Source organism: Limulus polyphemus, unplaced genomic scaffold (assembly GCF_000517525.1).
Source record: "Limulus polyphemus unplaced genomic scaffold, Limulus_polyphemus-2.1.2 Scaffold2116, whole genome shotgun sequence".
Classification (NCBI taxonomy): Eukaryota; Metazoa; Arthropoda; class Merostomata; order Xiphosura; family Limulidae; genus Limulus; species Limulus polyphemus.
This window is the reverse complement of record NW_013667726.1, coordinates 180,447-193,908: the sequence shown is the minus strand read 5'-3', so window position 1 is coordinate 193,908 and position 13,462 is coordinate 180,447. Positions and strand designations below refer to the sequence as shown.

General features: G+C 32.4%; 1 protein-coding gene across 1 annotated transcript in view; it reads right to left on the bottom strand.

The window, feature by feature from the left end:
• Nucleotides 1–13,462, bottom strand: part of LOC106465995 (protein casc4-like) — a 53,465-nt gene that overhangs the window by 4,338 nt on the left and 35,665 nt on the right. Inside the window, exons 6-7 of the mRNA XM_013926245.2 lie at nucleotides 7,772–7,851; nucleotides 7,509–7,551 (exon numbers count right to left, since the gene is read on the bottom strand). Of these exons, the coding sequence (XP_013781699.1) occupies nucleotides 7,509–7,551; nucleotides 7,772–7,851 (123 nt within the window). The remainder of the gene's footprint in view (nucleotides 1–7,508; nucleotides 7,552–7,771; nucleotides 7,852–13,462) is intronic.

The window sequence follows — 13,462 nt, the reverse complement described above, 5'->3', positions numbered from 1 at the left end:
CAAGGAGGACAAAGGAGACAAAAGTAATGAAAGAGAGATGACCAGAGAGGAAAACACCCGATGGGAATGAGAGAAATGGAAGGATTTGAACAAGATCGGTCTAAAGCCAGCAGTGGTAGACATGGCAAAGCCATTGTCAAAACCAAGTAAAATGTTCTGAAACGTTAAGAATAATAGGACAGGAAAGGGCACAACCATGTCACAGAGACCACCGAGGAAAAACACACCATTTTTTTCTGATACCACAATAAGGAGGAAGGATGGATGGAATGGGAAAGAAGAGAATCTATCTATGTGGAGAGTTTGGACCACCTCGCTAGAGACATGAGGAACAGCAGGAAATTTCAGCATATTAATGTGCCTACCTAACTCAATCAAAGATCCACAATTTCCTATGTATGCAGAAATGCTAACCAACTTGTCAGAGAAGAGTTCATAAAAAGATGCAGCCCTGGATGGGGAGGTGGAAGAGGAACAACTGTTGTGGTGTTGTCTCTGTTGACGTGTAGTGAGAAAGATAACAGAGTCCAGGAGACTCAGAGCAAGATTCCATTGATCATGTAACACCCACTAAAGGGTGAGCATGTGAGCACAACCTTAGGGAATGAAGGCTTCCAAGGAAGACTAAGTCCTCAAAAGAGAAAAATAACTCACATGCAATTAGAAAAAGAGAAGATTGATGAAGTACAGAAGAATGGGCCTGACTGAGACAGGAGTTAAGAAACACCCCCCAAGTGGATAAGGTATTGGGTCAGAAGAAGAAAATATTTCTACAACTTGACAAGTCAACCCACCCAAGCTGCTTCCCAAAGAAACAACTGGGTGTGCTCGTGAGATGTTTGATGGGATGGAGTTAATAGCACCCAGTTGTCCATTAATAGTGGTACTATAGACTGTGAGAATGCATAAGTCGAGCAAATGTCCTGAACACCTGAGATATATGTAGGATGTAGATGCCAGTCCAAATGGTAAGGCACAGAATTAATAAACTTGAACCTTGCAAACAAAACAAAGGCAATGTTGAAGTGTTGGAGAAATAGGGAAGTGAAGGTTTGCATCTGCAACGTCCACCCTCATTAGCCAAAGACCTGGAGTAAATGTTCATTGAAGGGTAAGGAAGGATTCCATAGTAAAAAGAGGATGGTCAATAAAACAGTTGAGATGGGACAGATCTATAATATGATGCCACTCCCTGGTCATTTTGGTAACTATGAACAACTTGGAATAGACTCCTGGAGATGGATGACTGACAGGTTCTAGAGCATCATCGAGAAGAAGAGTCTGAACAGCTTTGGAGAGATATTGGCAAGAAATAGGATCCTGCAGGGGAGGGGGTGTGGAGATAAGATAGAGGGGTTAATAAATTGAAGGGAAAGACCTACAGACAACACCTGTAGCACCCAAGAATCAGAGTTGAAAAGCATTCCATAGATGCACAAACTTGGCCAACCGTCCTCTGACCTTGCCAGAAATTACAGGACAATCACCAGTACCATTATTGGTGGGGTCCCATCAATGAGTAATCTGGTGGCTAGCTGCCAAGACCCAGTAAAGAGGTACAGGCAAAGGTGCAGAAGGAGGAGGGGAGGAAATGGGGACAAAAGTGGGCAAAAGCTGTGATAGGTGAGAGACCAAGAATGAAAGGGAGGAATGATGATGAGCAGCTTCCACCCCAGAGTCCAAAGTCGGAAAAAATCTCCAAAAACTGTTCTACATAAAAATGGGGCCAAACAAAGGTCCCATATATATGGTGTGTGCAGGTGCATGTTAGTTAACAGCACATCTTTACCTAGGAGATCCCAATAACAGAGGAGCCATGTGTGACAGGAAAGGGTCAAAGATGACAAGCACACCAATGTGGAATACATAAGCGAGCAAATATTCTCTTTACAACCCCACAGAAGAGTAATGGATAACCTCTGGAAAGGAGATAAATGTAGGTGGGAAAATTGGGCTTAGGTAAATCTCACAGAGATATGAGGGTTGGATTTCCACACCTGGATTAAAGACTCTAAGGTTTGAGAGTCAAGAAATGGAAAATCTGAGCAATGGTACACCAAAGTGTAATTATCCGAGGTACATGGCATAGTGGCCCCAGAATGTAACTGTGCCACAAATTGGTTAGCATGGATTCCAATATCTGGAGAGGGAGGGAGGGAAAACCAGGTTGTTAGAAGAAAGGGAGGAATGTAAAATAGAAGGGAAGGAGTCCTACAATACAGGAGATACAGACAAAAAAGTAATGTATCTGTAATATCATTTCCTGAAAGGCTGAAGATAATCTGGGGGCATCCACAGGGGGAAGACAGGATTTCGCAGCAAAGGAAGGAGGCTATCCAAATCATCATCTTCTTGTCCAGGTTCACCAGAAAAAGGAATATTTGGTCTGGGATCAGGAGCAGGCTACATAATGGACTCCAATTTACAACATACTAAAACTGAGACCTCCACAGCTAAAAGTGTGGAGCCTGAAGCCTGAGAAACTGTAGGTTGAGGTGCAGTAGTAGTGTTAACTATTGTAGTAGTAGTAATATGAAATTCAGAATTCATAATTCAACTGAGAGTGGAAACAAAATTAACATCCTCAAGTAACTCACATGTAACTGTAGGAAAATCAAAATTAGGAACAACTAAGTTATTGAAAAAATTGAAAAAGTAAAAATCCAAATCAAACACGAGCGAAATTGGAAAACATCTTCACGCTACAGTGCCAAATTGAGAAGGGAAGATAGGGTTCTACAGTACAGAGGGAGCCAGGAGGGTGTATCACACTCCTACTGGTGGAGGTTGTTGCATGTTACAGTGCAGCTGTACCACATTAAACGCATGGGGTAAGTGGGAGTAGCAAGGCTACTGGAAAGCAAATAACTTGTGCATACAGAGGGCAGCACTGGACAAGAAAAACTATTATGTGAAAAAAGGTAAGGTATCTTACTGGAATTAAAGTTTAATGAATAACAACATTTATTATAATTTCAATATTATAACTAATATCAAAAGTTTTATTCATTTAATATTTTCTAGCTTCATTTATTAAAGAAGTAGAATAAAAATTCACAAGGCTAAGGCAAATTTTTTTACCTAGCAGGAAATAATGATAGTTACAATGGGCTGTAATGCAGAAGATATTAAGTATTTCAACATATTTTGAAGCACTAACTACCAAGAAAGGCATGAAATTATTAATATTAAATGCCACCCAAGCAAAGTCGTCAAAATTTTAAGGTACCAAGAGGAAAAGGCGCTCCTTTGAAATTTCAGTTATTGGTAAGTTTTTTTCTGTATACAGAGCACTTACATTCAACATTATCATGGCCAACTTCAAGTCAGAAGGCTTTATTAAATTGGGCAAATATTGCCATGTGGCTGAAGCCTAAAGTTTAGTAAGCTAGCCTAGATGTAGATAGATTAATATTTGGATCTAAATAGTCACTTCTAACTGCATTTGAACACATTATGATGTATTTTGTATTTAGGCCTAAATCTAGTGCTTGCACTGCATAAATCCAAATATCAACGTGACAAAATGAAGATGTACTTCTGCTGTAGCAGTGCTATGAAATATAAATCATTATACAGCTCAGTTCTCCAACTTTCAAGTCTCAATCTATTCTGGGTGATCAACACTGCTAAGACCTGCACCTAAGCCTTTTGTTTGACATAAGGACATATGTATTCAGATGACAAGAGTACAGTGGTTTTGAAACTGAATTAAAAACAATAAAATAAACTGCTGTCAACAATGGTAATACAACTAAGTTAATTGACATGTCGTTTAAAAAATTAAACACTATTAACTTAAAATCAATAAACCCACATACTGTACCCAATGAAAACAAAAGAAATGATTTAAGATAAGCTACAATGGAAAATCTTATTACAAAAGATATAACACACTAAAAAAAAATCTACAGACTGGCCTTCTACTGTACAAACAATTTAGGCAAAATGTTGTGTAACAACAAAGACAAAATCGAAAAGTACAGCAACTGTCATGTAAAAACTGCAATAGTGTATACATACGTTAAACAGTATGTCCCATATAAACAAGAATTAAAGAACATTCTAGAGTTTGGAAATTAAGGAAAATGAATTCAACTTTTGCATACCACCTGATGACACTGAACATTAATTTGATCTGAAAAACCTGCAAAATTTTACATATCTGTGAAAAATGGTAAAAAAACTAAATAGCCTGGAAATTTTACATATAAATAAAAGTCTAAAAACAAATCCAGAAAAAGTTCTAAGTGAATAAACTAACTTAAGCTCTTCCCCACTTCTCACCTCACTTGTCTCAAAGTGAATATAAAGGTTACTTTTGGTTATTTGGTTAAGCATATACAAGTAATAGAAAACATTTTGTAAATATAAAATAATGTAGGGATGGTAGTGCCAAAAATAATGCAAACAAAAATATAAGGATGATACAGCTATACATAGATCATCCCTATACGACTTTCAACATTAAAAGTTAATGTTACACTGTAAAATGTACGAGTACAAACTGATTAAGAGGTTGGTCAAATCGACTGACTTTGTAGTGAGAATCTGTAATAGACTGTAATAAACAAGACATGTTTTAACTCAACTAGGTTTTCCTTGCACATAAGTCCTAGACTCTTAGTTACACTACACTGATGCCTACCCTGACATGACCATGATATTATGATAAAGAAACTGCATATCAACAGTCAAGAATATATTACTTCCAAATGCTGAAATAATAAAGTCAAATATGCATTTTACAGTGCTAACATTAAATTTTAATACTGAAAGTCATATAGTGATGATCTTTATTTTGGTGTATTATTCCTAGGGTTTGCACTGTCAATCTTTTTTATTACTTGTTTTGTGACGTTCTTTCCCTGGACTGAAAGTCAGTGTATTCTATGAAGGTGTGTAATGAAATTTAATATTATATGTACTGAGTTGTTTTTTTACTCCTTCGTTTCATCCATAATATAGGGGTTGGTTCCCTAAAAACACTAATTGTATAGTGTACAATGCATTGAGTATTCTACATGTTACAATCATCTAATATTCATCTATTATTGGCTGGTAATTCCTGCTTCACCCTGTACTGAAGCTTTTAAAATAACACCATATTTCTGAAAGCTAACTAGCTTTCTTCAAGGGGTAACGACAGCATTGTTTACACTAGAATTATGATTTTTTTAATTAGTACTAGTTATTATGACTAAGTAATGACATCATGCACTACCCAGGAACACACAGAGTGCGATTAAGTTTAAATTGATGTTACTGATAAAGTAGATGTAGAGTTATCTCGACTGAAACAAGAAAAAGAAAGATAAACAATTTAGTAGGTTGGTCACTTTCTAGTTTGGCATCTTAGTCATGGTTTTTTGCTTTGTTTTTGGGCTTGTTGGGTAGAACAACACATTAAAATGAGTGGTAATCATCTTTTAAGGTAAAACTCTGTCATTGTTGATTTTTAACATGCATATTTGTATTATATTTATTGATTACCTTTGCCATCCCTAAAATAGAGTCTATGATAAACATGTTTACAAACCATGGTCATTAATAATTGAAGTTTGTGAAACATACAATTGTCTTTGTTTTTTACCTTAATTCTGTAATCATGGAGTTTCACCAAGTACCGATGGTTTCACGTATCAATTGGAAAGCAACATCCATTAAACTGCCGATTACTTATATTAGCCTCCTAGTGGCTCAGCTGTAAGTCTAAAAGTTCATAACACTAAAAACTAAATTTCAATACCCATGGTGGGCACAGCATTGATTGCCCATTGTGTAGCTTTGTGCTTAACAAAAAATAAAAACAAATTTAGAAGCAGGATATAAATGCCATTTCAATCTATATTGGCCCCCATATGACTTTCGTAACTAGTATTACCCAAGGTAACTATTTAGTGTGGCACAAGCAGATAAGTTGCATTAACCTTTCATGTATGCCTGACAGATTCATGGGTTTATCTGGCAACTTAGTAGAAATCAGTCAAATGATCCACAAGTCTACAGACGATACAAGCAAAAGAAACTCAGCATTTAAATGGTTTTACATCACAAAATGATAAGTTCATGGTATGAAAATATTTTTGGCTTATGTTTGTGGTATTGAAGAATTGATGTAAAAAAAAGATAAGTTTAATTCCAGAGCAATTATGCACAGAACAAATTGAACATAGATATCTAACAAACAAACACAAATAAATAAATCTTTTCCCCATAATATTGTGTATTTGGTGTACTTACTACAGTGGCTGGCTTACAGCTTTCTATTAATTTATATTGGTTGCTGGGGTGAAAAAGAAACCTTTCTACACATGCCTGAAGAAGACAAGGACAGAAATTAATATAGTATACAACACTTTAAAGTTAGAAAATGGATTCAAGTGTGGTATAATTCCAAGATGCATCACTGAATATTCTCAATGGCACACACATATGAAAAAACTCACAACTCATACTAATTTGTACAAGTAAGTATTTCATACCTTGAGAAGCCCCCCACCCCACTCCCCATCCAGGGAGTGGACACAGACACAGGGCCAAACTAGTAGAAGTTTCTAGCCATTGTTGTACATAACCTTTACCAAAGTAAAAGGATTAGCACATGTTTATGAGCTTTCCATGACTGATTAGCAAAAATGTCATAACTATTTGCAGAACATCTGCATGAAATATTTACCTGAATATATGTCACCAAAGATATTCTACTCTAGTTGTATAAGTGTGAAATTAGTAGTTATTTTAGTTGCAATACATTCAGAGAACACTTAATTTAATAATGTACAGAAATGACAATGTTGTGTTATTTAGTAGGAGATAATCTTTGTTATATTTTTCATGTCAATTGGGCACATCCTTTTAAATTTCCAAGAACATTTGGCACCTGGCATACATTTGTTTAATGCTCTTCAGAATGATAGTATGCATCCACCTTGGCAATTCTACTAAGAGTTTTTGAATAGTCTTGCTTTGATAAAGTCTCCAGCAAATTAATATTGTTTCCTTGCATAAATATCTTTTAATTTTGTACAGGAGACTTCTCTGTGAATTTAAGATATGAAATGTACACGAAGCAGTAGTTATCTTCTGGTTATTTACGAGCCCAAACAAAGATACTAATTTGCTAGTTCTGTTAGAATGAGAATGTAATGTTACTTTCAGACTAAACATCATGACAGCAGTTAAAAAATGTAACTTCTTTGATGTAACTGGATCTGGAACTATACTCTCTTAGTAATAATTTTTAAGTTGAAAAGAAACTAGTTATGCTTACATTAATTATCAACACCAAGAGCAAAAATTACCAAATCTTAATAGCAATTGTACAAGCTCTGTCCACTGAAGGGAGTAGAACCCATTATGGAACAACAAGATACATATATGTAATAAACAACACTAACAATTTTGCTGTGTGCTAATAAAGTCACATTTTCAAGTTTTAAAGTGTGAGAATAATTAACATAATAATTTAAATATTTACACTATTATGACACATATCAAAAACTTACCATTCTGACTACTTTTAAATGGTGGCTGTTGGTTGTTTCCACTCTGAATAGAATAAAAGTTATCAAAATAAGTTTAGTTCAGGTACTACTTAAAAAAAAAATACACTTTTTTTTTTCAATTTCATGTGTACTAAAAATAGAATTAATTTCTAAGTACTGTGGAAAAACTGAGAAAGAATGTGCTTCAAACTTAACTACATATAAACTCAGTTTGTATAAACAACTAAGTATACTGACACAACATAACTGAGATTTGTTCTTACATTAAAACTGAAATTCCTGTTATTGTCAGGCTGTCCACTGTGTATGTTCTTATTTTCTGGAATGTTGATTTGAACTCCACCTGAAAGACATATGTGCATAACATATCTAATTACTGCCATACTATTACTTTCCATAAAAAATAAAGACACAATTTTTATGAGTTAATTGAAAGATAACCTTACTTATATATTTCTTCATTAAAAAGATAAGACACTATCATAATTACAAAGTAATTTTTTTAAACTAGAATTCCTCCTGGACAAGTAAAATGATAGTAGAGATAAGTACTGTTAAAAATCCATTAAAAAAACAGCCAATGAAAGAAGCTAAGTTTTAACTTGGTTTAATTATTTGTGTCTTATGACTTCCCATTAGGTAAAATTTACTAGTTGTAAGGAAAATAAAATAATGCTTCAAGAGCCAAGGTAGTTGAAAAGTCTTAATTTTAACTTAATTTAATTCCTGCCTTGTCAAAGTTTCCTATTAAAGAAAAACAAATTACTCTGATGCCAGTAATTGGAAGAGGCTTAATTTGAACTTTTTTTTTGTCTTTCATACCAGAATGTCTCTCTGGCTAAGCAAAACTCACTTAGAATACTTGTATATAGCAAAAAAGTCAGTGTAGGGTTAGATTGTTTCTTATCCAGGAAAAAAAATCATACTTAAAATCTACTTTGTTTTATTCTCTTCATACCATCTTTTCTATTTAGATTTTTAAGTATCTGTATCTGTTTTTCTGAATTAACAAACAATTAAAACCAAATTCTTAGCACAACAAGAGATATATGGTGAAACAAAAAACCTTGCCCAAAAAATAAAACATACAGTAATCCAAAACACATAATTTACACAAGTTTGAAAACAAGCATGAAGAAAGAAGAAAAAATATGAAGTCATAAGTTATTTGTTTAATCATTTTTGAGAAAGAACATGAAAAAACTGAACAAGTTACAAAAAGTGTGTTAAGGAAATGAAAGAATATGAAATTTAAACATTAAGACCTAAGAGCTTTGAAGGTTATGTTGGAGTATATTATTAGCTATATTTCAAAATGCAGTGAGAGAATAAAAGCAAGACATTTTTAGCTATCATAATAAAAATCAATATCACTACATTTTGTTCTATTGTTGCTAATATTGGCCAAACAAAAAGTTTTTTATTTTGCTATAAAACTATCAGTCTGCCTTCATAGGGATCTTCATTATTTTACAAAAATGTACAAGGGATGTAGTATGTGGCATCAATAATCTGACAATTATTGACTGTTAATGGTTTATGTTTAAAATTTCTAGTTACTATTGCATAAAGCAGATTTAATATTCTGGCAGTGATAAACTAACAATAGTGAACAATTAAATTTTTCTTTAACCAGCTTCACACAAACTAACAGAAGAAAAAACAAGTCTTAGACCAATGCAAGTGTGGAAACAAATTCACTGGTTGAAGATTGTAGGATCAAATATTAAAATGCATCTTTATTTGGCTATATTTCAATTTGTCAATAGTTATTTTCTGTATTTAAGACAAAGCTACTAAAGCTATCTGCCACTATTCCTAATACTAAGCTACTGGCCAGAAAAAAAAAGGCAGCCAGTCAGCAACACCCTTGCTAACAACTGACTGATATTTTTATAACACATCCACAGTTTAAAGTTTGGGGAATATTTTGTGATACTGTATGGATTCATATGTGGTGCCAGCTCTGAAATCCAGAGCCCTACCACAGGGACAGCCATTGCCCAGTTATTTTTTATGACTCAGAACTGTTATCAAGAGCTTACTTTGTTATGTAAACAAACAGACAGACATTAATACCACACTGTATCTCAAGTATTTGACACTTACCTATGTAATGGGCATTAATCCCTCAAAATGCTTAAAACTGTATGGGATTATTTCAATATAATGCCTTAACTAAACAATACCTTTCTAAGACTTGCTTGCACCTGTGGTTTTAAGTGGATATTCACATGTTTGGGAGGTACAATATGTTTTCTCACATTCATAAAAAAAATTCATTATTCTTTCACAAACAAATAGAAAGTCTGAATATTTTGTTACATGGCACTAATTTGTTGAAGCAATGTAGATGTGAACTAGATATGTTTAAGTAAAAAGAAAAACTTCAGTGAAAATGTTTCAAATCAATGTCAAATTTCTAAGACTAACATAAGTACATATCTTTAATAAATTGTCATTAGTTAAATCTAAAAAAAATTGCAGAAAAATATTTATTTAAGAAATAAAAATAATGCATGTTAAAAGAGAATTATGACTGTAGCCTTACAAGTTCTTAATAATTTTTAATTCTGATAATAAATTTTGTATTATGTCAAATGTAAATGCTTTCTTGTATTTGCAAATTGCAAGCGTCAATCATTTTTGTGCAGTAACATAGATAATTCTTTGTTAAATTTATTAGGTGTATCTAATGTTACACGTGTATAATTTGTTTCAGGGAAAAAGTTTTAAAATTATGAAGATATGTCCTAAAAACAAAAACAAATCCTAAATATTAAATTAAAATAACAAAATACCAATCTCAAGCAGGAAAAAAAGAGAAAAAACTTAAATGTGTATGGTGTTTTAAGATGTCTTTTATTCACACAATGATCCTATATTTACATAGGAATTTCAAGAATATGCAGCACTGATGCTACTAATTTATTCTTGTGAATTACTCAGTTGTAAAGCTAAACAAAATACTGAAAAGCAAATATGAAACCACATTTATTACTTGATTTACTGCTTGTCACTGAGTTGTACTGATTTCAGGGAATTCAATCCCTCACCAGTAAACCTGGACAAGGGAAAATCGAAAGAATAAGACAAGGCTTCATATAGTGGGGAGTGTATATGTATGGTATTTTGAGATGTTTTTTACTCACATGTTGATCCTACATTTTTTCCATTTGCCTTTGTCCAGGGTTACTGATGAGGCATGGAATTTCCAGAAACCAGTATAACTCATTGACATTTATTTTTTGATACTTAAATATCTGTGAGATGATAAATTCTTACAGATTGAAAAAAAAAAACTTTATCTCTAACTTCTTTTACAGTAGTTCTTTTATAAAAAAAATATATAACCGAACCTACACATAAACTTCAGCTGCACAATATTTCACAAATATAATTATTTGGTCATTAATGTTTTGATTTTACTTTATTTTGTTTTTTTCCTTGTGCTAGTTTGTCATTTGAATATAAATGTTAGAAAACTTGGGTATGCACACTAATAAAGCTCCCACAAAAAGCTATTTTATATCCACAGTCTACAAAGCTTTTGTGTTGAAGATTGGAATGTTTAACTTCTGTCAAACTGGTTCAGCAGATTTAAGCTAAACTTTTTACATGAATAAGTCATTGCATTTAAACATGAATTAGATTATAAAGAACATCGTCCTTAATTTATTAGCTACATGTATTCATTTGAAATTTCGCGTGTATCACAATGTGATTTATGTGAGACTCAGTCTGAAACAGACTTCTCTACTTTATTAATGAAAACAAAGAGGCATTAAGATTTTTTTTGCTAATTTATTTCATATAACTAGCTTCACCAACCACAACTCAAACAAAAATCAGCTGTTTCCAAATTCCACACCATCATATATTACATTTTCATTAACTGATACTGACCAACACTACTGAACTGTAGATGCTAATTATTACCAGTCTCATGTGAATGACTACTGTAATGTCACAAAATCTCAATAATGCATTGCATCACCAATAAAATGTGTAAGAGAAATACTGATACTTCTTTAACATAAATATTGCCATGTAGTGCAACTGACACTTGAAAATGCTGCAAAATTATACAGTGATATTCTATTCAAATTTATGGAATTAAATGCAATTAGTGCATACCTTATTAATAAATCCATGCATTTTAAGGTAGTGATACTGTGATGACAAAACACCGTGTACCCAATTATGGATATTTTAAACCTGTAGCTTTAAATACAGGCCCAACTGGTCATATACTAGCATACTTGAGACCCTATACTTCTCAGCTGTTTCAGAGTTTAAATGTATGTTTCATATAATATTAGTTGATAAATTGGCAAACATATAAAGGTCTGTGAAATGTTTAACAACGAAAATCCAAACACTTACCTAGTTAATGATGTTGATGAATGAGACAAACATCATAAAGTCCAGGATCAGACATCACATGACAAGATTCTTATCATTATTTAAAACAGTGTTTCAGTTAATAAATAACAGAATCATTCTAGCATTAAAAAATTATGTTTGACTTAAATGTTTAAATTCTGTCCCCTAGTGAAAAATTTCTCTATTGATAAAAAGGTGGGCTGTTGCAACAACAAGCATAGTAATTTATGTTAATAACAAATAAAATCTCTTTTTTTTCTATAATTCATATCACAGGTTTGACAGAAAATAGAATAACTCCACTACATGTCAAATTCCTCAAGAAACTGAAAACATACTTTTTTTTTTATCAGTTTGAACATCGTTTCAAAATTATAATAAAACAATATTTATCTTCTGAAAATTAACTCAAAGGTCAAAGCTTTTACCAAGGAGCAACATAACATGTTTTAAGAAACATAAACATCATTTTTGTAATATAAAACCCATATTCACTCCTCAAAATTAATGTAAAGAAAATTGTTAAATGATAAAAAATCAAACAAAAAACTCTGACAATAGATAGTTATTGTTTTGGAGTAAATCATAACTGTGTCTTAACTTAAAAATCAAACAAAACAAATGTTTATGGCAAAAAAAATAACCATACACTTTTCCTAAACACTTGAAAACAGATGAAGTTACCTAAATCCCAAGATACATTAATGTATGTTAGTTATATCTGTTTATACATACACAAATAACACAAGCTTTAGTTTCTACTACTATAGCACCAATATAATGGTAACCCCATTCACCAGCAACATCACCACAAACCAATTACAATAACTGTAACACAAAATACAAATTATGTGTGTGTGTGTGTATAATTATAAAAGCTCCATCTCAGTATCTTAGCACTGTTTCAAAGTTAAGGCACTTGTTTTTACTTTACACAATGGTATACTTTCTAGGAAACTTACAGTGGACTTCCATGTAATTATTCACATTCAGTATCCTAAAGTTCTTAACAGGATAAGTAGCAAATAAATTTTAGCTAAAGCAGTGAAACAGCAAAAAAGCTATAATGAACATTTTCTAGTAAATCTCTTGCTTTTTCTCCATGTCATGAACATGTACCAAAGTAATAACAAAGAAATACCAATACCTGGGTTAAGTGAAATTACCCAAACCTTGGTTATGTGAAATTAACCAACAAAATCTTTTAAAGCTTTTCAAAAAGTTAATCATAGAACAAAAATACAAAACTTGTAGGTAAAAAAGTAAGTCATATAAATTGTTATTATATTTGCATGGGAACATTTGCAGTATTATAGAAATCTCATCAAGATTATATTTTAGATCCAGTCCAATTTAGAGAAAGTATAAGAACAATGATGAAAAAAACAAAACAATACATTAACAAGATAGCATTCATTTCATTATACTTTAAACAATAATTCTTCCATAATTTTCTCCAAATATTAACTTTATTTTTTTTTTTTTTCATTTACCATATTCATAAAATGTAATAAAATCAAGGTACATGTCTGGCTCAATATATATATATATATATATATATATATATT